This window comes from Anomalospiza imberbis, chromosome 1 (assembly GCF_031753505.1).
Source record: "Anomalospiza imberbis isolate Cuckoo-Finch-1a 21T00152 chromosome 1, ASM3175350v1, whole genome shotgun sequence".
In the NCBI taxonomy this organism is placed as follows: Eukaryota; Metazoa; Chordata; class Aves; order Passeriformes; family Viduidae; genus Anomalospiza; species Anomalospiza imberbis.
The window spans coordinates 47,734,264-47,761,717 of record NC_089681.1 but is presented as its reverse complement, the minus strand read 5'-3'; the positions used below and the strand labels follow the sequence as shown (position 1 = coordinate 47,761,717).

The following is a 27,454-nucleotide window of genomic DNA, read 5'->3' as shown; positions in this document are numbered from 1 at the left end:
CACTGTAAATAAGCCTTTCACAGATGAGCCTTGCTTGCTCGTGATGCAGCAGTTTAAGGCATTACTGCTCTGCCAGTCTGAATAGTGAAAAAAACCCCATAGTGCCATTCTTCTACTGGTTCTAGGTTTGAGGGGGTTATAAGTATAATTTTTAGATTGTAGACCTGAAAAGCAAAGAAATAAATTGTCTGCCAACTCTGGTATTGAGGGTTTAGTTGGCATTTTCCCCCACAATCTGAGGACTGGTGGATTAAATTACCTGCAGTGTGAGCACATGGATTCACAAGGAACAGTCCTGTTTAACCAATTTGGTTATGATACAGTCACACATCTAGTTGCTGAAGGGAAGACAGTGAATGCAGTTTTTCTGGATTTTAGTAAGGCTTTTGATACTGTCCCTCACATCATCCTTTTGGACAAGTTATCCAAACATGGGATGAGCTGGTTCCCAATGCACTGGGTGAAGAACTGGCTGAAGGAAAGGGCTCATGCGGTTGTGGTGAATGGGGTCACATCTGGCTGGTTACTTGTCACCAGCAGTGCTCCTCAGGGCTCTCCCTCTCCCTCTCCCCTCCCTTCCCCTCCCCTCCTCTCCGCAATTTGAAAATGGAAGGTAAGAAACTTGCGCCTCTTCTCTCTCTCTTCTCTCTCTTCTTGTTCTCTCTTCTCTTCCCTTCTCCTTTCTCTTTCTTATCTCTTCTCCCTTCTCTTCTTTCCTGTAAAATGACTGTTCTGTACAATTAGGGGCAAATGCAAGTTTAGGAGATATGAGAAGCACTCAGCATACATCAGGAGAAGAAAACAGTCCCATTGAGGGACCAGAGACTTGTTAGAGACAACCGCAAATCCGTGTGAATTTATTTTGTGTACAACCAGCCAGCCAAGGAGCTAACACCTTCTCCCTCACAAAAGGCCTTAAGCCAGCAAGGGTTTTTTCAGCTGAAAAATGAATATGAGTTCTTTCCTTAAGGTGTTACTGTGGCTAGTTTCCCAGCTTTTAAATAAAATGCTGACACATATCTGAAAATGCGGTGTCTGTCGCTTTTCTTGTCACAATATGTTAATTGGATTCAGCTTCCTATGGAATCTCTATCTTGTTTATACTTTTGCTTGTTTTATTTCTTATCTTCGTTCAGCTTCTTTTCAAAACTCAAAGTTCTCTTCTTCCCTTTCTATTACATTCTGATTCTTCTAGCTACACTCTTCTGTGAGTCTCCAATCGTCTTCTGGTCCTTACTCAGAATTAGATTTTCTTGCTGATTATTCTAGCACTAATGCTGTTGTATATTCCTGTGGCTGATACCAGAAAAATATCAAGACAGGACCACTTAACTGTCCAACAAAACTTGAAAATCTTTCCCCAAAGCTATATTCTTTTTCTGTGCCCTGATGTCACCTTTTAAATCTCCATCTGAAAACAGAATTAAATTTTGAAGGCTAATTCAAATAAAATATTCCAGAGCCGAATATCTTTTTTTCTTTACTAGTTGGTTAAACAGGAGCACAGAATATGGAATATAAAGTATGACTCAAAGAGATACTACAATAAAATATTTGGGATTCTGGAAAACCGAATCATGTAGCCAGAGACAATTTTACACCTTCCACAACTTTGTGGCCATATAGGATTAGAAATGACGGGAGAATAGAGTGCAAAAATTAGTCATGTACTCATTTGCATGTGAATGCATCAGCCCAGTCTATCCAGCCTTTCTTTTCTACCACTCAAATAAAGTCGTACAAGTATTTTGAGCTGGTAAAGAACTCCCTGTCAGCTATTGAGGGAGTAGTCTCATTCAGTCCAATAGATACTGGATTCCAGTTATTAATTATGCTCTTGTGTGTCTAAGACACCTCTGAAATGATCCAGGCATCTTTAGAGAGTCTGGTTTTTGCAAGTAAAACATCTGATAGGAAAAGCAGGTGTGTAGGAGGAGAGGCACAGGTTATTGTGATAGACAGAGCATGAATCGTCAGAAGGATTATTGGGAGAGAAGAAGCTCCAGGATGATATCTACTCACATACATTGCTGCTGAACTGCAGCAGCGGCAGCAGATTCTCTTAAGGTTTGCAATCTAGGATATATTTTTGTGGAAAAATTAATGTAAGAGATTAACTTCTCAGATTCTCTCTAGGAGAACTACATCTGATCTCAGACTTTGTTAGTTATTTCTTTTCCTGAAAAGAAATACTTTTCCTGATTACAAAAACCTTTTTTATCTATCTGTGCCAGAATAATAGAAAAACATACTGTGGCTTATCCTTAGGCATGTGTGAAATTTATATTTGTCCATAACTATCAAAGCACAAAAAAGTAGAATGAGGCAGATGAGCAAATTATTCCCACAAGAGCCCAGCTAGATCCTTTGATACATCAAGAAACCTCCAGAATTTATGGGAAATTCTGCCATGTACCAATGTAAAAAGCTAGTACAAGTTGTGGGTAGCTTTTGTATAAGGACAAACATGTGCCATAAACCCACGCTGCCTGGCAGCTGTGTGGTATCTGTATCTGTTGGGCTTTGAGGTTTCAACTGCAGGAGCAGAAATTGGACACTGCTTGGGATTGCCCATTGTCAGAACACAACATCATGTTTGAGGTAACATTCTTTAGCCTGAGCAGGGTTTTAGAAGGAATAAATTATGTGAGGAATGTGGTGGCCTGGTGGTTATATGTTCATATTATTCTGCTCTGTTATACCTTTAGTAAAAAACTGCACGAAAGAAGTCAGGAGATGACCTCATAGACTCTTCTAGCTGTATTAATAACCACAAAGGTGGAAGAAAGCACATAAACATTAAAAATACCCAGAACATAATTTATGCTTTTTTTCAGCCATAACCCTGTTGACTAAGAAATTGTTTTCTTTTGTCTGGTTCAGACTTGTCTGTCCTTTAGGATAGATGCTTTTAAAAAGGTGACACACAAAAAAAGGAGAGACAAAAGCAATGGTGGACCATTTTTGAAATGAAGAATCATATTCTATAAAAGATTAGCAAGGTTGTGTGGCATTAAAGGAAATCCTTGAGTGTCACGGGAGTGCTAACGAAGAGGGTAGTTTATGAAGAATTGCATTGCAGGTATTGGCTCAAAGTTTGAGCAAGTAGATCCTCTGTGAAGGATCCTCTGAGGTGGGAAGGGCAGGTGGAGGTACTGATTCCTCCCTTTGGCAGACTGGAGCACCTGAACACCAGCTTAAAACGCTCCTGGGTACAAAAGTATGGCCCCACCAACCTCACCTCAGTAGTACGCAAGTCTCACAAGCACAGTTTGAAAAGAAAATGGGAGGTGAGGACACAAAAGTAAATCGAAAATGAGAAAACACAGGTTTAGAATCATAGAATTGTAGATTCATAAAATGCCCCATCCTTGGAAGTGTTCAAGGTTGCGTTGGATGGGGATTTGAGCAACCTAGTCTATTGGAAGTTGTCCATGCCCACGGCAGGCGGGCTGGGACCAGATGATCATCAAGGACCCTTCTGACCCAAACCATTCAATAATTCTATGGTTTACCTAAGGTAGATCGCTCATGACTTAGTTGATAAAATTGAATTGATAATCCCTCTGCCACTGAAGCACAGGCGATAGGAACACCTCGTGGACGGAGAAGTCGGCCACCACATCATCCCCTCAGAGCCGGGCGGGGCGGCGCCACAGCCCTCGGCGGCAGGATGCCGCGATTCCAGAAGGAATGGCCGGGCTGGGGACCTGTCGGAGCCTGGGGCAGGCCTGCCGGCGGGCTCGAACCGCCCCGGTTCGCTCCTCCGCTCCCGGCCCGCTCCTCCGCTCCCGGCCCTTCCCTCGGGCACAGCCCCAGGGCCGGACCGGGGCAGGGCGAGGGGCAGTGCCCGCCGCGGCTCCGCAGGGGGCGCTCGAGTGACGCGCCCGCCGCGGCGGCTGCGCATGCGCAGCGCGGCGGGGCGGGGGCGGCCCCGCGGGTCTCCGTGGAGCCGGCGCCGTCGCGGCCGCAGGTCCCGGATGTAGCGGCGGGATCGGGGCTGGCGGTGGGAGTGGGCGGGGGGCGCCGCTGGGGCCGGGGAATGGGCGCGTAGGGAGCGAAGAAGGAAAGAAGAGAGCGAGCGAGCAAGGAGAAGAGCCGGACGGAGATTCCCGCCCGGCGCCCGAGTTAGCCGCCCCCATCGGGGTCCCCCTCCGCCGCCTGCGGGCTGCGCGCCCCTTCCATCCGCCCCAGGGCTCCGCCGCCGGGATGAGCAGCTCGCGGAACAACCGGGTGATGGTGGAAGGAGTCGGGGCCCGGGTGGTCCGCGGCCCGGACTGGAAGTGGGGGAAGCAGGATGGCGGCGAGGGCCATGTGGGCACCGTGCGCAGCTTCGAGAGCCCCGAGGAGGTGGTCGTGGTGTGGGACAACGGCACCGCCGCCAACTACCGCTGCTCCGGGGCCTACGACCTCCGCATCCTCGACAGCGCGCCCACCGGTGAGCGGGGAGGGAATGGAGGCACCTCCACCGCCACGGCGCTGGGTCCGGAGGGCAGCGCTCCGGGGTGCTGGGGGGTCCCGTCCTGGGGAGAGCATTGCGCCCTTCCTTCCCCTTCTAGAGGTGCGCCTTTGCCTTGGATTTGGGCGGGGGGGAGTCAGGCACCCTCCCCCTCCCCGCGCGTGGGTGTCTGTCTGTGCGCGTCCGTATGTCTGTGTGTGTGTACACGGAAACTTGGGGAAAATCTACAGCGCGGGGCCGCGGGGAGAGAAGTGGTCCCGGGACTGCTAAATTGGGGTGGACAAAGCAAAAGTGATCTGCCACAGACAGCAGACTCCTGTTGTGCTGGGGACGAGGTGGACGGAGGCAGTCGAGAGGGAGAGACATCAAGGTTTGGGTTTGCTTTCACGCCCCGATCCCCACTTCTTGAATTTATGTTTCAGAACAGTTTTGTAAAATACTGGCAGTCATCCTTGAATCAAGTATAGGGATAGTTGCAGAAGAGATGTGTACTACCTTTTTTCTAAAGGTTACACTAAGTGGTTGAAATACTGTGGTTTGGTGCCTTTAATCTGCACGTTGCCTTTTATCTGTATTGCTAGAGCTGCTGTAAAATGGTAAAGGTACTGGGAGGAAAAGAAGTGCATGAGTTCATTCCTTTAATTAGTTAGTTGTTTGATATTTATGCTTTAAATCCTGTCGTTTTGGACAATGGAATTTGATCTGCACTGACATTATGCGGCAGTGTTAGTGTTGCAAAGACTGCAGGGGAATTGTTCATTATAGCACCTGTTTTTACAGTGAAAACTCACACAGAAAAATATAGATATTGTTAAGTTTCATCAGAAATAATTTGAGGTGGCTTTTGGGCCGGTCAGGATTGCCTCAGTAATGAGGTGTCTGTACTGATTTGTTGAGGCACTAGAGCTGTATTCTTTTGTAATGTGTCTTTCATTTAGAACGTGATGGAGAGACCATCTTTGTGCCAGCTATGTGTAGTGTTACAGCAAGGAAAATTATAGCAGTAGTTGAAGCTAAAAGACTTTTGAGGAGGCAGAATCATGAAATTCATCCTAATTACAAAAAACTTTGCTAAGGAAAGAGCCCCAAATATTGCATGGTTACCCTTTGAGATGGATTTAATTTTTCAGTGACTGGGTGCCTGCCTCTCTGCTGGTGTGATGATGATGGTTTTTTTGAAAACCCTTTTGCATTGGACTTTAAAACAGAAAGAGAAGTCTTTCAGGTTGTCAGTCCTTGTCTTGCAGATGTTTATGCTTAGAAACTTACCTGTGTTTGATGTCCTGTAGGAACCAGTGGGACTGCTTCTTCTTGGAACTGAAGCATATGCATAAATGTTGCATATGAGCCTCGAATGCTCATTGTTCTAGCCCTGCCTGACATATTTGCAAGCAGATGGTGTCCTCTTAACTGCATCTGGAAGCTTAGACTTAATATTCAGTTTTAAAACTGTCATGTTTTTATTTCGGTTTCTTGCTTTATTCCACCTGATTTTAATTTCTGGTTATACTTTTGTATTAGAATTTTAACTTCTGTTTCAGATAAAACTGTGTATATTTTGTCACACACATTGCTGTTGCCAGGCTTAGCAAAATGGTATTTCTCTTCCTGAGGTTTCTGGCGAACATCATCCTCATCCTCATGGAACTGTTGTGTGGAAGTACCCAGGGTTGCTTTTTGCTAGAGGGAGTTACTTTTGAGGTCTTTATTCCCTGGAGATGGGAAGAGTAGAAAACTGTAAAGTAGTTGTAACAAAAAGGCAAAGTTAATAGAGTTAAGGTGCTGTCAGTTTGGACTGAAGTCCTCGGTTTACTGCTGATTCACTTTGTAGTCTTGTCTAAATCACTTCCCTTCTTCACCTTTTGGTAATGATTTGTTTTTTCTCCATGGTGGTGACTGTCCATTGTTTAGAGCAAGTGACTCTGACTTTGGATGATACTTTGATACTTCTCGAGGGACATTAATGTAAGTGGGATTAGGTGACAGAAATTTCTTGTGGTAGTATTAATGATGATGTTGAGCGAGGAAATGTTATATAGCATGGGGTGGCCTTTTGTTTGAGGATACTTAGTGGAGTGTGTGTCATGGCTCTTATAGTTTAAAATGAAAAAAAAATTCTCTGGTTCATGAATTTACAGTCACAATGTAAGTTTATAGGGAAAATAAATATAAAAGTAAAATAGTAAAAATAAAAATTAGTTATTGCTGGGAGTTCTTTCTGGTATGTATTCAAAGCTAGTCTTGATTGTAAGTTCTTAGAAGTGGTGCTTGCAGCCAGAGTTGCTGTTTTAAGTTTGAGGCCTGTGCAGCCAGGAACAGTAATGGTGCATCAGAAACTTAGAGTGTTATAAAAGTAATGTTTGAAGGTCATTCTGTTAAAAAAAAAAAAAAGGCAAGTTGAATTTGATTCATGTATGTGCATATATATGTGTATGCCAGAATGATGCTTCATAGACTTAAAAGGTAAACTGTTCTTGTCTTTCAATGGTTGTAGGCTATTACCAGCATTGTGACACTATGTTAACATCTTAGAAAATGTTAATAGCCTTAGTGCTAAGATACTAGGATCATCTTCTTAAAATAAAAACTCATTTACATGAAGAATATATTATAAACTCTTTGCTCCAGATGTAGTCATCTGGGTCATGAGGGACTTGTGATATGAAGTTCGGGGTTGTTTTGATTATGTCTACCAGGCTTGTGTATTAGCTGCCCTTTGGTGTGGTCATATTTACATTACCCCACATTGCTTTAAGTGAGACAGAGCACTTGAGAGGGATTGGTAAACCAAGGATTTGAAAAGAGTCAAAATTTCACATGAAAGTAAAACTTCAGGTAGGTCCTGTGAATCTGGTTCCTCAGTGGAGAAAGTGGTCAGATGTGATACATCAGTAGTGCAGTGTGTTGTTCAATTACTTGCAGATAAATCCTGTTTTTTCTGTGAAGTAGACTTTTGCCAGGATCTATGAGTCTTGAGTGTCCTCCTTTTTTGATAGTGTTCTGGAAAAGAAACAGGAGTAGTTTTCTGAGTTGCTGAAGAGAAGCAAGAAGGTTATAAATCCGAGCTTTTTATTTAGAAAGGAAGGCAGCCTTTTACCTGAGCTAAAGGCCAGACAAGTAGCACGTTTGTAGAGAGCACATCTGGCTATGTTCACATAATAGCCATGAGCAATACAGAAACCTTTTCTGTTTATTCTCTTTCTGAAGATTTGCTTTCTATAGAGCAGAATTCATTTGTCATTCATTTCCTTTTTTATACAGTTGGTTCAAAGTAACAATATTACTTTCCCGCTGAAAGAATTTACCAAACTGTGTTTGAATAAGGGGAGGCGGTGGAGGGGCTGGAGTCAGGAAATGGAAATCTTGATACAGAATTATCCCCCAGCTGGAGTGTGCATCAGTGCAGTGTGGAAAGCGTAATGTGCTGTATTCTGGTAATTCTGAAAATCTGGGTGTTACCTGTGGAAGATGAGTGGCTTTCTGTATTGTATTAATAGGTTTTTGTACCTGAAAAGGGGCATAATTGGTCATGAAGTCAAACATGTTAAAAACATTTTAAAAGACAGAGCACCTATGATTTAATCTGCATATTTGTTTATTTGTTCTTGCTTTTAGAACATCAAGTGTAATTTACAGCAAGTTATCTTAGTCAAGATTTTTTTAGTGGCTACTGGTAAATGCCTACAGGAGCCGTCACAAATTAAAAAAAAATAATAGCTTCCTGAGTCGTGGTACTTGGGAGGCCTGTTTTTTAAAATAAACGTGTTCTTTGTTCTCTCTGCCCTTCCCCCATGACTCCTACACGATAATCCTCTCCCTTCCTGTGTATCTTGTGATTCCCTTACCAGATAGGACACATGCTTTAGCAAGTCTGGCATTTTGTATCTGTAATAGTAATTGGTCAGGTGGCTACTTCCAGATGGTGTATTTACTTGATGAGTTATTTTTGTGGGAACACTCATTAGAGTTTTCATGCAGTTTTTCAGAATCTGACTGATTATTTTGAAGAATTTTTTGTTTTCAATTTACCTAAAGTCTGGCCCTAATGTAAAAATGGTCTGGGGTGAAGGAATAGGAAGAACAAAACATTGTTACTGCTTTTTAAATTGGGGTGTATATAAATCAATTTTTAAAGTTGTTTATGGTATCCCTTACCTGATGGTAGTATTGTCATTATGGTATGAAGGGATTTTGGTTCATTACAGGTCTGTAGAGAGTAATGTCTCCATTGGAAACCAGATTTTGATTGTTTTGAGAAGTGAAATCACTACTGGTATCTTCTGTGTTTAACAGCGAGTGAATGTGGATACCCCTTGTACATCTGATTTTACTGTTAAAATTCTTTTATTGGACAGCTGTAGGTTGCCATCTAATTATCTATAGTAAAAAACCCTATTTGTAACAAATTCAAATAGCAATTTAAGCAACACCACTTTTATTTCTGTTCACAGCTGTAAGGTGAGCATGGGTTTCAAAAACTTGTGAAGGGCTGTAAAATTGATGTATAAATGAGTGGTGACAGAGGAATAGTGAGCTAGGTAATCCAGGGAGGATTTGGGAAGAGATGAGAAAAGTGAAGATAACCATGGCATTAAGGTAGAAAGCGAATATAAAATTCAGATAGAAATAATAATAAAATAATAAAAGTATTAATGACAAGTGGACATCAGGAATATTGGGTTTTATGGTGTACTAAAGGTGAAGGGACATAAGGAAATGGCAGTTATTTAAAAGTAATTAGGCATGGTGAAAGTATGCTTCTCATTACCTGGTTTGTTTTGGGTTTTAAAGTGTATATGACACAAAACCGTTTCATTTTGAAATAGCCTGATTCTAGGAAATTTTGAAGAATATTTAGAAGTTTAATTTTTTCATTATCTCAGTTTAGAGAGCTAGAGTGCTCTCCTGGTGCACAGCTGGTCAGCTATAGGCTGTTGTCTGAATTTTGAAGTTTTTATGGCACTTTAATTTATTCCAGTAGTTTAATGAAGGCTTTCTTTCCTAATATAAACTTTGTAATGTTTGTGTTTCTCAAGCTTTCTTAAACAGCCTTCCTTTTGAAGAGAGGAAGAGTTTATGTGACAGATTTTGCTTCTGGGTCAGGATTTTAGTTTGGCTCCAGAGCCTACACTTGATGCAGTCTCCTGGTTGTTCTTACATACTGTGCTTTGATTTACATCATGGGTGTTTTGGGAGCGCATAAACTGCTTTCTTTTTGGTAAAGGTAAATTGAAATACATGATCTCAATGCTGATGAGCCTTCAGTCCGTTAGGGTAGAACCAAGCTAGTCTGAAACTCGGGACGTAATGTCTCCTTCCTTCCCTCTGAGTATCTGTAGTGCCACTGTCAGGTCCTCAGTGCCGTGTTTTGGTGTGTGGATGGTTAACCAGCAGATGGAGACCTCAGTGATGCAGGTTGTCCTCGTGCCACCCATGGAGGGCCACAGTGGAGCAGGGATCCTCACTACAGCACGTGGGGGAGCCCATGCTCAAAGAGTGTTTTCCTCAAGGAATAAAGCTTGTGGACAGGACACATGATGGGCAGGGGAAAAGTGTGAGGAGCTGTTATGGACTGACCCTCTGTTCCCCATCTGCACCAAAAGGGTTGTCAAGCACAGGAACAGGCTGCCCAGAGGAGTGGTTGAATAATCATCCCTGCAAATATTTAGAAGATGTGTAGGCATGGTGCTTAGGGACATGGTTTAGTGGTGATCTTGGTGGTGTTAAGTTAATGGCTGGACTCGATGGTCTTCAGGGCCTTTTCCAACCAAAAAGATTATGTAATTTTAATCTACCCTGGGAAGAAGCAGGGAGATAGAGGTGTTTGGAATGAAGGAATGCAGTTGTCTCTGTGAAGGTGGTGTAAAGTATAGGTAGGTGTTTTAGTTTTTGTTTTCTTCACCATCCTGTTTTTTTTTTAATTAGCTACAAATTTTCCCCAAGTCAAATCTCTTTTGCCTATGATGGTGATTGATAAATAATTTCATTTTTAGCATGACCTAAGCTGTTTCATTTTGTTTTCACTCTTTGTCCTGTTGAGGAGGGAGAGTGAGAGACTGGTTGGGTGGACACCTAACAGCCAGGCAAGGTCAACCTACTACCCTTGTGTACCTATAATATCCAGTTGAACTTAAATTCTTTCAATCTTCTTTAACATGTATTATTGATCTAAATAATTTTGTTTGTATTATGACAATGAATAAGAGTTTAGTATCACATTATGTGATCAGTAGTAGCACCTTGTTTTACCCTTTTTTTTTAGTAGGTGAAATTCAAGGTCTCTTAGTCCACTGTCACCAGAAGCATACAAATATGCTTCTTCCTCCAGATATCTGGTGCAGTGGTCAGACGTTCTGTAACAGGATTACTTGCCTGCTCCTGCCCTGCAATTCTTTGTTTCTCATGACAGTAGTGTTGTGCGGCGCCTCAAAGAATGGGATTGGGAAACCAGTTCAGCTGAATATTTTTCCTCCTGGCTGTTTTCCAGCCTGGTATGTTTCTTGATGCAGTTTGCATCCCAGCTCTGCAAAAACCTTTTGCTCGCATAATGAAAAGAATGGAGCAGCATGGTCAGGTGAGGCATGCACTGAAGTGGGTGTTGCTGCTGGAATCATGTGTTGGGGAACAGATGAAAAAAGGCCATATCTATCAGGACAGTGTTTAGGGATCTGTGAGATACAGAAATGTCACTTTAAATCAGACACTTCAAGTACAGACATTCACTGTTGTTTTTTAAGTCCCAGACACTGTGGTCAGTAAAATGACTTCAGTCAAATATCTTTTCTTGATCTTTCCTAAAGAAATTTTGCTGAGTTTTGCATAGCTGCTTTTGCCTCACTGTCAAGAAGTGTTTAGTTTTTATTTAAGTTTACAGTGAGATGACCTATTCTGTATCACATGATTCTTGATTATACCTCTCTTTTGCAGTTTTTCCTGCTATTTGGTCAAGTGGAAGAATCCTACAGCACCCAATTCCTTCTTCCCTTCACATCCAGAATAAATGTATTTTTTGGCCAAATGCCTTCCCAAAAGTTCAGCAGGCATTACAAAAGAATATAATCAAATGATGTGTAACTTCTGTTTTTATGTGAAATCCCAATTTAGCAATCAGTTAGAAATAAAACCAAAACAAATACTACCTCTCAACCCCAAGCACCATAACTAGGGAGACTTTTTAAGGAAGGTGACAAAAACACTAACAAGGTATCTTGGTGCTTTTAATGCATCCACTCTTGAAGACTTCGGCTTTGAAACCAAAAGGATAGTAAAATGCTTCAATGCAATCCCTAGAGCAAGAGGGACTGGTCATACTGAAATTCAAGTGAAGGGCTGCAAATGTGTTGCAAAGAATCTTAAGGGCATCTGGTACAGGAAGAGGATGAGGGATCTGGTGGTGCTTAGTCTGGAGGAGAGAAGGCTCAGGGAGATCTTAAGAGTGTATATAAATACCTGATGAATGCTGTAAAGAAAATGGAGCCAGGCTTTTTTCAGTGGTGTCAGGTGACAGGGCAAGAGAGAATGGGCACAAATTGAAATATAGGAATTTCCACTGGAACAAAAGAAACATTTTTTTTCTAGGGATGGTTGTATATGCTGTGTTGTGGAGTCTGTTCTTGGTGGTGATCAAAACCTTGACAGGATATGGTCCTGGGCAGCCAGCTCTAGTTTACTTTGCTTTGAGCAGTGGTTGTTGGAAGAGACAATTTCCAAACATTACTTCCAACATCAGCTGTTATGTGTTTCTGTGAAATGATCAAAAAAGAAGGCATTTCCTTCAGTTTTGCCTTTCCAACTGTTGATTTTTCTTTGCTACAGATGGCTCAGCTGTTGGGTGTAAGTGACTAGTAGTTTCATAGTGAATTTGGCAGTCATTTCTGAAAGCATCTCTGCTGGAAGGGACAAAATCCATTATTTTTCCTCAATTTCAGATTGATCTAGGATTTTTTTGAGGGGAGTGACTGGGAAAATTCTATGTTGCTCTAGCTTCTTAGTGTTCATTTCTGTCTAGTGCTACAGACTGAATGCTAGTGCTTCTCTTTTCTATTGCTCAATTTTTTCCAAAGAGCAGAATTTGATTTTTTTTTTAATAAACTTGTGGCTGTTCACTGTATTTAGAATGGGTGGATGGAAACTCTGTGACTGATCATTTTCACTCTGCTGTAGCTTGGCAGAGTTGTAAGGCTAAAGTCTTGGGATAAGTTTTTGTGGAAGGCTTGGCAGAGCTCATGCTGGTGGGTTACATCTGGTCTGTCTCTGGCACAATCTTTTTAGAAGCAAAACCAGAATAACATTAAAATGCTTCAGAAATGGTAACAGATTTTCATGAAGCTAATGGCATCTATCCAAAAGAGCTTAATTTTTTTCCTGTATAAAAAATAATAGAGACAAGCACTTAAATTTTCCAGTGTACAAAATGTGTAAGTGAAACCAGTAATTTTTAAGCTGCCACACACAGTTGAGCACTGTATCCTTTGTGATATAACGTGTGTTAATAGCTGTGCTCTAGAGATAAAATTCTAGGTTTGCCCATTTCTGACCCTTTAACTTGTAGTTAAAAGAGTTCTCATTTTCTTTCTCACCTTTGTATAGATGGAAGGAAGCAGACATAGCCTTCTCAGCTTTTTAAGCTAAGAGAAGATAGAATATTTCAGGAACTGACTGCCAACCGGAGATAGGAGGCAAAGTCTGCTATCTTTTCCCCTCAGAGATACAGGCTGATAGGGTATAAGCAGCAGCCTTTCTTTATTGTTAACTTTCTAGTATATGGTTTCAAATTATAATGGTGTGCAACAGAAGTCTGTAGTGATGCAGCAAAGTTCTAAGTTTTTTTTTCTTTTTTGTTTTCCTTCCACAGGTATCAAACATGATGGGACTATGTGTGATACTTGTCGACAGCAGCCTATCATTGGCATCCGATGGAAATGTGCTGAATGCACAAATTATGACTTATGCACAGTTTGCTATCATGGGGACAAGCATCACTTGAGGCATCGTTTTTATAGAATTACCACACCAGGAAGTGAAAGGTAAAACCTAACTTTTTCCTCGTGAAATCTAGTAGAAAAAGGTATTTATGGTTAACTTTGAAGCTGAACATTTGGTTACTGAAATTTGGATTAGGCAAGAGAGGTGCCTTGAGGTTAGATTCTGTTTCTGGGAGATGGCTAGCTAGTATAAACTTTGGATCTTGGAATACATGGAAATTTTAGGAAGGACAGATTACAGGAAAAAAGTTAGGATATGATTATTCAGTTTTGCTTAATCTCCTTGAGGCTTTCCTAGTTTTTGTGCTCTCATTTAGCAGCTTTAAAACAAAGGCAATTACCTTTATACTATGTGTAATCACAGAAAGATTTGTCAATTACTTCTGAATGTGAAGGTTTAATTAAGTTCAGTAATGGTGTGGACAGACTGAGGGGAAAATACCCTAATACCTCCTTGAAGGTTATGGAAAACAGAATGGTCTGGGAATAAAACCTTGGACTTGGCCTGCTTAAACTTCTCACTACAGCAAACAGAGAAAAAATGCTATGAAGGGTTATTCTACTCTTGCCTCGGTTTTCATGTTCTTAAGCATCTATTATCATCTCTCATTGGAGAACTCTGAACAAAATTGCATTTAGTGTGTTCTTGTGTAGGTGTTCTTGACTTTAAATAACTTGTCTCAGTCCAAAGCCCCTCTCTGTCATGATTTATCTACCAGTTAAGTGAGAACAGTGTTATTTGCCTGTTGCTAAATACTTGGAGAACTATGAAAAAACACTGTGTGAAGGCTACAAACTGTGGTTTCACCTCTGTGGTGTTTCTTGAGTGATCTTGCTTTAAATCATCAATTTTTTTTTTTTTTTTTATATCGTGCTCATTTGAATGTGACGTGTAAGACAACATTTATATCTTCTTCTTGGAGAAGTTACATTTACAAGTATGCTGTAAATTAGTGGTGTGCTTTAATCAGTTCTTTTACAGTTAAGTGAAGTAGTTGGAGTACACAGCCAGAGGTCTCAAATTATGTCTTACAGGGTCTGTGTTTGCATTCTCAGATGTTTGCTTAAAAGTTTTAACTGTGACTCGGATGCCCAAATCAGTGGCTTAAATCAAAACATAAAAACTTTTTGTTGGGTTGTTTTTTTTTTTTTTTTGCGGTTCACACCAGTAGCTTTAGGTACCAAATAGGTATCATAAACTTATTCTCAATTGGAATGTTGAATGAGGAACAAGACCTAGAAGTTGGACTTAGAGATGCTGGCTTATTGTAGTTAAAGAAGAATAAGTGACAAAATACATATGTTTTCTGTTTATTTGTTGGGTTTTTTTTTAAGTCTTGTTGCTTTTGAGAATGCTTGCCAGAATTTTTTTTCTTTCTTAAGCTGAGGTTTCCTGTGTAGTTTTAAGAGGTTGGCTATGGTAAATACAGCACAAGTTTTAGTTTTGAAGATAGATTGTACACTGTGTAAAATATTGCTGGAAATTTTCTGTGTCTTGTCACTTTCTTCCTTTCTTTGTGTACCCTCACTGAGCTCTTCTCTAGAAGGCAGCTTCTTCTGCCAAGGAGCTGTTTCTATTGGATCAAGCTTAGCTGAGAAAAAATTATGGAAGTTAACTGTTATAGGGAGGAGAAAAGGGCAAAATGGTGCTGTTGAATTTGAGGAGTGTCTCACAGGAAAAAGACATGTAAGAGACATGTAGGGAAGCATAAGCTTATACTATTTTATTTTTGGGTCTGGGATATTGTATGGGTGGCATAATGCAGTAATGTATGTAGGTTTTTGTCTCAGTTTTGTAGGTATTGAGAACTTCTTAAGAAGCTTCTCTAAACAAGATTATGTTTTTGATAACTTTTATTTTTCATAGGAAAAAAAAAAGGCCAATATTTTCATGTGCTCTTTGCACTGATTGTAACAGTTGAACTTTTTCCTTGTGTGCCATCTGCTGGATGTTAAAAGTTAGCAGGATGCTGAGAAATTTCCTGAAGTGGTCAGGAAACGTTCCGAATGTCAGCTGAAAAATTCTTTTGTCTGGCAACATGTTCCTGGTATGAAGTAAGAAGGCTTGTTGTGTGAAAATTGGTGGCTTTTGAGATTATTTTTTCTGTTATTTCTAGTTAAATAATCATGTACTGTTCTGTTTAGGCTATCTACTTCAGTCCTGTTGAAGTCAGAAGGAAAAGGTTTGCATTAAAAAAACCACATAATATAACTGCAAAAATGGATGCTACTATATTGACTTAAATTTGTTAAGAGATGCTATAAAAATGTGTAGAAAAACTGAGGGAGGAGGGAAAAGAGTTGCTCTTAATAGCATAATTCTGAATAAAAATGACAGGGCAGTTTTGGGACAGAAGTACTGGCTTAGAGTGCATCTAAGAGAAGCAGAAATGTGTTTATATGGCTCTGCTTGTCCTTTAATGATTTTAATAATATAAGTACAGATTTATATGCAAGCATTTACAAGATGAATGGTGGTAGTAGGAAGTCCGGAGAAAAATGGTTAGAATTTTAAAAACTAATTATAAACATTAATTAAATCAGATTTTGGAAGTTTGCGGAGTTTTGTGTACTGCTTGTGTGATTCATGCACTGAAACCTGCAGTTGTGGGTTATTTTTGTTTTAAGATGCTCTCCTTCCCATCCCCAAAGAGTTGTTTTGGACTTCCTTTATTATGTTGACATTTGTGGGTTCTTCTTTTAATAACTTCAGGGTATTGTTGGAGTCTCGACGTAAATCAAAGAAAATTACAGCAAGAGGAATCTTTGCAGGTGCCAGGGTGGTGCGAGGAGTTGACTGGCAATGGGAAGATCAAGATGGTGGCAATGGGCGTAGAGGAAAGGTAAATATAAAACTGGTTTAAATAAGAAGCTGCACCTCTTTTTACTCATGTAATGGCCTCAGTGGCATTTTTAATTGTAGAGCAAAAATACATTCATGAAAGCTCCTATTTTAATTGGCTGGGCACTTTTTAATCTTATTTTGTAATACTTAGCATTTAGAAAGAGGAGGGGGTGTACACCATAGCCAGATCTTTTCATTTTAATTTGCATTTTTTACAATATCAGCACAGAATTTTTTTAATTATTCATTTTTTGTCATGGCTGTCTGAGATTGATTTGTAGCAACATTAAGATCTTGAGCATATTTCAGCATTACTAGAGAGCTGGTATAAAAACAGAGCTGTCAAGAGTACCCCTTTCTAGTCATCACTGCATTCTGTAATCTTACTGCTTCTTGGCCAGCACATTTGTGTGTCTCTTGCTCTTGGTTTTCAGTGCTGGAACCCTAGGGTTTTGTTTTTCACATAATGATTATAGGGACTTCTCCAGTTTAAAATTAAAAAGGTTTGCAAGTTTTGGGTGTGGCTATTACGTTACTGTCTTGGGACAGACTAGGAGTGCTTTTGAGTCAGTACTGTAGTAAAAATATTTGTATGGAATGATAAGTTACTAATCATAACTTTTGTTTATTTTACTTTTACAACTTCCATTTACCTTGAGAACTAAAGAAGATTTGTTATAAGTGTGAACATACAACAGGCTGTGTAAAAGGATTTTTATCACCAAATTTGAGAATTGGATGCCCTTATATCTTGGTGACCTGGTGTTTTTTGTTGAATTTATTTTTAATACACTTAAACAGCATTTAAAGGAGAGTAAAAAGTTCCTGACTATGATATTTTGCCTATTTTATATTCTTGTTTAGCTTATTTTATATCCTAGACATTTATGGAAGCCTTAGGACTTTTGGGAATTTCATTTTGAATTTTACTGAAAAGAAATAGTAAGTTTAAATATCTTAAAACAAGAGATATTTAAATGCAGCTTTTTTCATCTTGATTATTTACCTCTTCCCATGTCAAGATACATTGAAATCTCTGAAATGTTGCAAAATAAGGGTCTTATCCTGCACAGTCTGCTTTGTGTGCTAAATTTGTATTAGATTGTTTACCTATACATCTGAAAATACATAAATGTAAATGTTTTTAAATGTGGAAAGGTAGGTCGGAGACAGCAGAATGATTGTTTAAATAAATATAAATAAGAGTGAAAGCAAATTCTGGAAACTTTTTTTTTCTTTTTTTAAATAATAGAAGTGTTTTTAGAATTTGGTGCCTGGCCTCCTGATTTCAGAAATGTCAGGGAAAGACATTTTCACTCTCCTTGTATTGTTGTTAAACATATTTGCTCTGAAAATAAAACTGTCTCTTAACACAGTGCACAGCCACCAGGCTGATGCAAGTTAAACCAGACATTGAAGCAATTAGAATAGTTTTCATCCTGTTTCTCTTAGTTAAATGCTGCTTCTGGTAAGAACATATCAGAGCAGTTCAGATTTCGTTCTCTCCTTGTGTAGTTTGATAACCTCCAAATATGCAAAAGAAAAATAGGCCTACAAAGTATATATTCAGACTGCTGTCTTAACACATCCAGGGAACACTTGCTTCAAGCAGAAAACAGCTTCAGAAAAAATTTTATCAGGTTTAGTAAAACTGCAATATCATTTATTATTTTGAAGAAATGAGTAAATTTTTATGCTTCTGAGTCTTTGCTCTAGAAACCATTTTCTTATTCTCACAACTGAATAGGTAACTGAAATCCAAGATTGGAGTGCGTCGAGTCCACATAGTGCAGCATATGTTCTTTGGGACAATGGTGCTAAAAACCTTTACAGAGTTGGCTTTGAGGGCATGGTAAGTATAAAAGAATACAAAGGGTAAAATGCATGATGGGGGAAGGGCAGTAAGAATAACTTGTGCTTTATGGTCCTGCTTTTGTAATATGCTTTTGTCAATTTGCATGCTGGTAGTCAGGTCATTGTGAATCCAGCTGTAAGGGTCATGCATATGTATTAGTAAGAAAGTCTGATCTGGGAGTTTATTAAATGTGGACAACTACAAGTTAAGAGCTGCTTTCTGCCACAGTAAATATTTGCGTCACACACCTTTATCTTTCTGTGCTACTGTTGTGTTTAGATTAAAATTCAGAAAAGAAAGGCAAGTGTAGTTATAAACTTTTTAAAAAACCCTGTTCTTCAACTCCTGAACTCTTCAGTTGACTTCAAATTTTGGTGTGATTACTGCAAGATTTGCAGTTTTTAAATTACTGTCAATGCTTGGAATACTATTGAGAGCAATTTTATTTTTGCAAATGGAAAGGTGTTGAATTAAGTTACGACCTTAATTTGCTTTAGTGCTAAATTTTTCTGTTTCCTTTTGAAATGTCTCCAGCAACTTCTTCAGCTTTAGAGAGAAAATGGGTCAGACTCTAGCCTAAGTGCCTTCTGTTGCTGGGTTTTCTTATCCTAATGTGGGTCAAGGAAAGGTTACTTTGATTATCAGCTGCTTAAAACATCTTAATTAGCATTTTCTCTGCATGATTTTTGTTTGATTCTGCAGGGGAAAACCATGTTAATTTAACATTGAAGTGTCATCTTGTCAGATGTGTAACAGTAATAAAATGCTAAACAATGACCAGTTACTTTTTTGAATGTAAACTATTTGACCTTATGGCCTCACTTACTTACAGTTTATTTTTATACTTAAAATGAAAGTAAATACCACTTTTGCGGGAAATACATATTTTAGCATTACATTTAAAAAGAGTAAACTAATTTAGTGCAGGTCAGCTTTTCTAATGCACTAAGATCCTAGGGGTAAAATATAAGCTAATTTAGTGCAGGTCAGCTTTTCTGATGCACTAAGATCCTAGGGGTAAAATATGAGTCGGTATTAAATTATGTGCTTCATGGTGTCCCCCAGTTCTAGAGAAAATTCTTGATATACTGGCAAAAATGAATGAATGTTGTATTTTGTGGTATAACATTAAATCAATGTTTGGAGTCTTCTCTGTTGTGATACATGGAAAAGTAATGGTTACAAAATCTAGATAGAATGAGATACAGATCAACTGATTTTTTTTGTTGTTGTGGTTGCTATGACTTCAGTTGCTATGTTAAAATTTTTGGACTGCATAGTACAAGTGCTGTGGAATCATTGAAGATTCCTTCTGATCTCATAAAAAAGTACATTTGAGATAAGTTATATTCTGCTTTGAAATTGTTATTCCATTAATAAAAAAAATATTATTTTTTAATCAACTACATTGTGTTTCCAAACTTTTGCCACCTTTGAAAGTGTGAAATATTTCTAGAAAACTCCATTAAGTACTTCAGCTGTAAATTTGAAGGGGTGATGGTGACCCTTCACATAAGTATTGTAGAAATAGAAATATTTGATCAATTTAAAAAAAAGCCTGTTTAACTGTGTGTGAGACTACATATATGGATGTTTTTAGGATAATAGAGAAAAAATATGTACATGTGGATGTTCAGAAAGGATAATTGGAGGCTGTGTAAGTAGTGCTTACCTGATTGTAATCCATTCCTACACTAATTCTATCTTCAGTGTTTTCAAAAACTGCAATTTTCACTTCAGACAGAATGGATTCTTGGATATCTGTGAGTCATTTGAATGTAATGCTTAATTTTATAACTGATAATTTGTTGAGTGTACAATTAATTATTATTGTTTACTACTATTTACGTGCTGTTATGCAAAGCTGAGAATGTCAGAAAGTTCACATAAAGTTGGGGTAAACTTGTTTTGGTACTTGGAAATTGGTTTAAAAGGTCCAGAGAGTGTGGAATCAACAATACTCAAGAGTGTGTAGCCATGTAAATACAGCTGGGAAGAGACCCTGACTTGCAAATGGTAACACTTGACTCATGCTAATGGAGCTGATTAAAGAAACACAGCTCATTATTGTAAGTCAGTGTTCTTGTTTGATAGCTGATAGGCTGCATCTGGTCCTCAAAATTAATCTATCTGGCCTGCCAGCTTCGGAGAGATGAGGTTTGACTGGTGGGGCAGCAGGTGCTGACTGAAAACATGCATTTATTTCTTGTCAGATACTTGGAGGTTTTATTTGTGTTTGCTGTATTTACATATGAAATGGCTGAGAAGTGCATCTTGCCTCTGTTTTTGTGGGGGGTTTTTTTTGTTTGTTTTTGGTTGGGTTTTTTTTTTTTTTTTTAATGTGAAGTCTGGCAGTTTCTGTTGCCACAGGCCACACATTCCTGAATTGAAAAATTGAAATATTATTTTATGATGATGTTAGGTCAGATAAAATGTTTGCTGCATCCTTTGTAAGAATTACCTACTCTTGGCTTATATGGTTCGTTATGCTACTCACATTTCTTACCTGTATGTATTCAGAGTCTGGAGCCAAACTGAGCTGTTAACCAAATAACCCTCTTTGGGCATTTTTTCATTTCTAAAAATGTGTGAACATATCCTTTTGCAATAAAGAGAGGTCATATGGAATTAAAAAGTTAACGGGAAGTTTGAGATTTTGCTTTTGGGACTTGTGTCTGGATTTTATTTCTTCATACCATGTGAGCTGAGGATGTAAAGCTGGTGACTTCCCTTGGTTTTCAGTGGAAAATAGTTCCATCTACAGGAGTGTCCTAAATCAATTTCATCATTTAGGAATCTGTTTCTTTCGGAATTCCATTTCTCTGTACCCACTTGCCTTTTTTTGCTGCGATTAGCCTCTCCTAGTTTCTTGTTTTTGAGGATTGTGCTTCCATCTGCCTAGCCTCTGAAAGAAATATCTGTAGTTATCATCCCTCATTGTCACAGTGATATGGAAGCCATCTGTGTTAGTGTACTTTTTTCCGCAAATTCCAGATAGTGAGTGCATAAGGGAAGTTGAGATTGCTTGCCTCTAGGTGATTGATAATTAATGTCTGTTCATCAACTATTATTTGGATTACTCATGAAGTTATTATTTGAAATTGTTCTAGAAGAATTTAAGAATTTCTTGTTACCACTTCTTTTTTTAAGTAAAAGCAAGGTAAATATCTTGGCATACTAGGCATTGTATAAGAGTGTTACAAAATATACACCTTGCACTGAAGTTAAAACTGTCAGATCTGTAATGTCAGTCAAATCTTCAGTTCTCTGGTCATTTATCTTGTGCATTTATTTGCATTTGTCAGCAGACTTTGTTTTGCTTCTTTTTGATGTAGTCACATTTCTCCTGGAGTCTCAACCAAGTCAAGTTTTTCATCTTTGTATTGCTAAGAAAAATATTTCCATTAAGCAGAAATGTATTTACTGATCATTTTCCAATTTTATTTATAGTATTAACTGATAAGGAAAACCATCTTCCTTAAAAAAAAAAAGTTACATATGCAAAGCTTTTATAAGTGCCTATAATAAATAGGTTACAAACCATTCACTCAGGATTTGCCTGAGGTCTGGTTTCCTCTGTAAGAAACTGTTGTTATTGCTTCTGTGCCTTACACCTCTTTGTCATTTCAGTCACTTTCTCTACCATCGTCTACCTTCTCCATTTATTGCTTCACTTTTCCCAGCTTATTGAAACTGAGAAGGATTTGATTGAATGAAATTTGAAACATGGCATTTCTTATAAACCTTTAGTTAAAACGTACAGATTTATCCAGTCTCTTGTTACCTTAATCTGGTGACAAAGCAGCCTGCACTGAACTTTTTCCATTTGCCTCCAAAGGGCTGATTTCTTTCCCAAAAGCTGTTGTGAGTTTAAAGGCTTAAAGTGACCTTTACTATGTGTATTCAGTGCTACCTTGAGCAACTGTAGCTTTGGCACTATTCCTGCTGGTGTATCTGAAAGATCAGTACTAATTTCTCCCCTGATATTTGCTGCTGATGTTAGATGCTGCATCAGTGCATCTGGATCAAACATTCCTCTTTTTCTCAGCAGCAGAGCTAGTTTTCTTATCAAGTCTGTAGATCCTCCCTCCCTGGTATTGATGGTTGGCATTTCATATTGATTGAAATAACTTAATAGTTATTTCTGTAGTCAGCTGCTCCTTCAGCTTTGTTTTCCTCCTCAAGGTTGGGGACAATGGTGCTTTTACACCAGCTGGCAGCACTGCTAACTTTGCTCTACATTTTCTCGCTGCTGTTTCTTTCCATTGGTATAATTGGATGGTATGTCAAAGTACATTTACTATATTTCCTATTTGACTATATAGACATGATCTCTATGTAATACAGACACATATTGCTGGAATGCAGATTTTTAGGAAGTTGAAGTGTGGGTGCGAGAAGACCGAAGTTTTCCATTGTAGGCAAAGACCATTTGCCATTACGTAAAACCTGTAGGACAACCATTATTACCCATTGCTCATGTGCATCACCTGTTACTACTGACCTGCAAGTTGTGCTGTGCAATGTCGGATTTGCATGCTTTTCCTTGAGTTCTCATTGATTACCTGCTTAACTTGGCTTTCTGTCTCTAATTGTACATAAATTCTAGAAGATCTATAGCTTTTTTTTCTGTTTCCTGAAAGAATCCTACTTGGGGTTTATCAGACAATTTCTCCATCAAGTCATTGTAGAAAAGCTGATTTGTTTATCTCCACCAAGTATTTACATTACACCCAGCCTCACAGTTGTTACTTCTTTTTCTGGTGGTGTCACTGCGAGTCTAAAACTTGTAGTCTAATATCCCTTGTTTTGGTACTTTTCCTTTTACACTTGCACATCTCATCGCTAAATAATCTGCTATTTTGATTGATTTTGAAGTCTCAGAGTGACTCATAACTTTTAGAAATCCTAGTGGGATTCTCTGAAGTGCAAAGCCGGGTGCATCCAGGCTCCATCCATGTGTGATTTTTCTCCATGTGCACTAGGGGGGCCTCTTGCCATGCAGTCCTCAGAGTAGTGTGACCGGGAGCTTACCATCATCCCTGATTTTTTACTTAAATTACTTGAGCACAAGAAAGCTTATTTTCCTTTTCTGAGAAGTACAACGGCTGAGTGCTAGAAGGAAAATTGTAGTTGCTTATCCAGCTTTTGTGTCACTGAAATACAACTAACTACAGTTTTCTGTCTTAAAACTCCAGAATCTTGTTTGGGTTTGGTTATATTTTAAGGCATTTGCAGGCCTTTATCATGTTGATAAGTACTTTTCTTAGTAGTGGTATTTGCCACATTGCCAAAGGCACTCTGCTTATATACAGTTTATAAGTTTATTTTGTGCTACCTTAATATCTGTCAGTGTCTTATCTTTGTGTGTTTTGGGCCCTCCATTATTTTATTGAAGGCTTCTGGGAAAGAAGGAAAAAAAAAAGACATGTTCCCTTGCTTTTCTGCTATAGTTAGATCAGACTCTTGTTTTATTCTTTAGCAATATAACATTGACTACATCATGTAAGAGAAAGGAAGACAGTTGCTAAGCTGAGGTTGGACACCAATCTACCACTTAGTCTTTCAACCAAGCATATCATTATACTCTAGAAATAAACTGTGTGCAGGTCACAGTGCAGGCAGGGTAAAATACAAGTGCAGGTTTCTGAGTTTTGGGTTTTTTCTATAAAATTTAGGATACCATAACAGGCTTCCTAGTAATGTCAGCTGCGAAATAGTAATTAGCCTTTTAATGAATATTTTGTTTCTTCTGCTAGGTTTTAGCCATCAGCCTGCTCAGTGCATTGACACTTCCTGTAACACAAGCAGTCTTTCACCCTGATTTTGCCTGGCAGGGAGGAGAGCCTTTGGACTCTGCTGGGCTCTATTCTTAGTGTTCTGAAGAATGTGACAGCAGCTCTTGCATGTGCACCCCTCCTTGTCTCCTTCACAGACAGCTGGTTGTTGCCTGACACGGAGGGCTTGTATTCAGAGGGAGAGACGCAGTGCTCCCGGGCACATTCAGTCTCCCTCGTTCCGGGAATGAATGAGTTTGCCATCTGGGACGGTCCGCGCAGCCCCTTTGTCTTCGGCCGAGCTAAACCCAGCACCTGCCCACCGGGTGGCAGCATCCTGTCGAAGGCCTGCTGCTGCTGTGCTGAGCGAGCTCTTTCTCTGCTTTCTCAGGGGATTTGAAGAGAGGCGAAAATCTCATTGTTTTCCTCTGACTGTCTTCATCATTTTTCCAAAGTGACGGTACATTCTTCATAGATCAGAACATACACTGAATTCTGTATTGTTTCTATTTGCCAGTTGCCAAGGGTGGTATTGTGCTCATCAGAGCCTTGATGATTTGGAAGACTGCAGAGTTTTCATTTTAATCCTTTTGCAGGAAGACTGTCAGTAAATCTCGGGCAGGGGTAAAAGAATAAAGAATTGTTCAAGTACTTGTTTAGTTGTGGTTAATTATATCATTACCACCACCTGTCCCCTATTTCCTCCCCCATGCCATAGAATATTCTGACACATTTTGCAGTTTCTGATCTCCTTCCCAACTTACTTTGCACACAAAAATGCCCTTTGTTTAGCAAGAATTGTTTCATAAGGAACAATGGAAGATGATAGCTATTTGGAATTAAGCATTACACATAAAGGAAAAGAGAGTTATAGAAAATGCTCTGGCTTTATGAATAGGAGTTGGTTACCACACTTGAAGTTTCTCTTTCTCATAATATGAAACAGTTTTATGAAGGATGAGCTTTAAAGCTTTTCTCTTTAAAAAGAACATGTTTATCTCAGTGTAGTATTTTGTAGGCTTTTTTGAAGTAATACCCTTCTGCATATTCTTAATTGAAAAGTTTTCATTTTATAGAATCTGAGTGACAAGTTTTCTTCCAAGTTAAACATGGATCTGTCAAAAAATGTTGGGAAGAGTGGGCAGCACTGGCAGGCATAAAATGATGTTTCCTTGCCTGTGTTAACAGAATTTTTTTTAAAAGGAAAAATAACTTAATAGAATAATACAAAGGTGCTTTGTGTTAATTCCTGTCTTGGAAATAAAAATTTATCATCCTTTATAGCCTCTTATATTTATAAAGGTTATTAAAGCCTTGAGAATGTCAAGGCTGAATGATTGGAAAGTATTTGAGATTATGTGCATCATGGGACATGTTTTTTGTATTCATAATTTTCAACCTTTCTTAATTAAATATTTCAGTTCTGGTTTCACTGACCTGGAGATCCGGTCACTGAGGACTAAAGTTTTCTCAATCTCTTTCTGTAGTCTGACCTGAAATGTGTTCAAGATGCAAAAGGAGGCTCTTTCTACAGAGACCATTGTCCTGTGTTAGGTAAGCTGAAGTAAATTCATGTTGATTTGTATTAATTATACTCACTCTGGATTTTCTCTTTCCTTTTTAAATGTCATCCAAAAGGACTGTCTTTACTATTGAAATGCAAATAGTAACATTTCTGTGTGCTAATGATAAATTGTCATGCTTTTCTAAATTGTATTTGGTATCAGTGTGCCAAGGGGATGGCAAGGGAGCTTTTAAGTGTTCATTAAGTTATAAATTGTGTTGTGTGTCCTGTGCAGTGTATTTCTAAAAAGCCAAACATAGCTGTTCATTCTTACAGAACTGGCTTAAATATTAAGAGATATAATAAATCTAACTCCTTGCACAAAAGCACTATTGTTTGATTGACACCAGAGCTTTTATGTGTCCTGATGTCTAACACCATATGATAGCTTTTAAGGTCCCAGTTAGAGTCCATAGTGGAACTTGTCACAATTACTTAACATTTGCCAGTGTCACTGCTATTTCCCTTGAACACTCAACAAGAAACACACAGTTCTGTTGCCAGAGGTTCCAAAGTTTTTTACCTATTAGCCCCTATGGTTGCAGAGACATTGGTGTGGAGTCACCATCCCTGGAAGTATTGAAAACATGTTGATAGGGTACTTGGAATAGAGTTCAGTGTGAACATGGTGGTAGTGCTTGGTTGGTCATTGGACTTGAAAAGCTCAGAGGTCTTTTCCAACCTTAACAATTCTATGTCTCTCAGAAATTAACTTTCGTTCTTTAAATTGCTTGGAAAATTAGTATGGTGATGTAAACTTTTTTTTCCTTACTCCCTTTCAGGTGAACAAAATGGTAACAGAAACCCTGGTGGGCTGCAAATAGGTGACCTTGTAAACATTGACCTCGACTTGGAAATTGTGCAGTCTTTGCAGCATGGTCATGGGGGATGGACTGATGGCATGTTTGAAACTTTAACGACAACTGGAACAGTTTGTGGAATCGATGAGGACCATGACATTGTCGTACAATATCCAAGTGGCAACAGGTTTGTTCTATATCCTTCATCATTGCTTCTCACAAACTTCCCTTGCCTTCAGTGCTTGTGATTACTTGGTGCCAGAAGCTTTCTCTTCTCCTTTTGTGTCTGTTAAGATTTTCTTCTAGATGTGTAATGAGGACTTAATTTTGAGGATGCTTTAGTAGGAAAAGGAATTTTTCTGCCCTTCTCATTTGTGAAAATTTGAGTCCAAAAGAAGAAATTACGTTCTAGACTATCTTATTTGCAAAATGCAGTGTTTTAAGCAATAACTTCCTTTTTAATTAAAAACTATCTATCCCATGGTTTCAAGAGGCAAGGTAATAGCTGTTCATTGTGAGTTTTCAGGAAAATAGTTTAAGAGGAGAGGTGACAAATTTCAGGGGGGGATCTTTTCTGAACTAGAGTTACTTTTATTCAAAGGAATTATTGTTTTATTATTCAAAGGAATGTTAGTTTATGTAAATACAGACCAAGAGAAGCCAAAACCACTCCCTGCAAGCAGCTTAGGTTTGAATTTTGCTTAGCTGCATCCATGTTAACAAGACTCAAACCCAGCTGTACAACAGGGTTTGAATCTAATATGACCACATGGTTTTCTGTTCTTTTGCTCTCGAGTGTTTGGCTTATCTTTAAAAAGAAGCAGGTGAATGGAATATCATTTCAGTTGTATATGGAGTTTGACCTGTTCAGTTTGTCCAGAAAGAATTAGCAGTGTGCTGTTCATTCAGGATATCCCTCAAGATATTGTTTGCTAATATTGCAAAGTTATGCAGAACAAAACTGTTTTCCCAGCTAAAAGGATGCAAGTGGCTTTTCTTCTGGCAGTCATGTCAGCAGAGTCAGTGACAGGAGCTGCTCTGTCTTTTGGTCCCTGACTAAACAGCTAAATGCCTCTAAATCAGTAAAACTTAAACTACCAATAGGATAGTTTGATTGAAAACTAAGGTATATCTGGTGGCCAATCTAGGACATCCCTTTCACTGAAAAAT

At 38.9% G+C, this 27,454-nt stretch overlaps 1 protein-coding gene across 5 annotated transcripts in view; it reads left to right on the top strand.

Moving 5' to 3' along the window:
- The first annotated feature begins 4,021 nt into the window (after positions 1–4,021).
- MIB1 (MIB E3 ubiquitin protein ligase 1) overlaps positions 4,022–27,454 on the top strand; it is a 77,175-nt gene continuing 53,742 nt past the window's right edge. For 4 of the 5 annotated variants that reach the window (XM_068190906.1, XM_068190896.1, XM_068190886.1 and 1 more), the window contains exons 1-6: positions 4,023–4,438; positions 13,314–13,485; positions 16,157–16,286; positions 18,036–18,140; positions 25,408–25,474; positions 26,267–26,471. In XM_068190906.1, coding sequence (XP_068047007.1) covers positions 4,210–4,438; positions 13,314–13,485; positions 16,157–16,286; positions 18,036–18,140; positions 25,408–25,474; positions 26,267–26,471 — 908 coding nt within the window. In that variant the 5' untranslated portion in view covers positions 4,023–4,209. Of the gene's footprint in view, positions 4,439–13,313; positions 13,486–16,156; positions 16,287–18,035; positions 18,141–25,407; positions 25,475–26,266; positions 26,472–27,454 lie in introns of all 5 variants that reach the window. The other variant, XM_068190924.1, reaches the window with a different exon arrangement.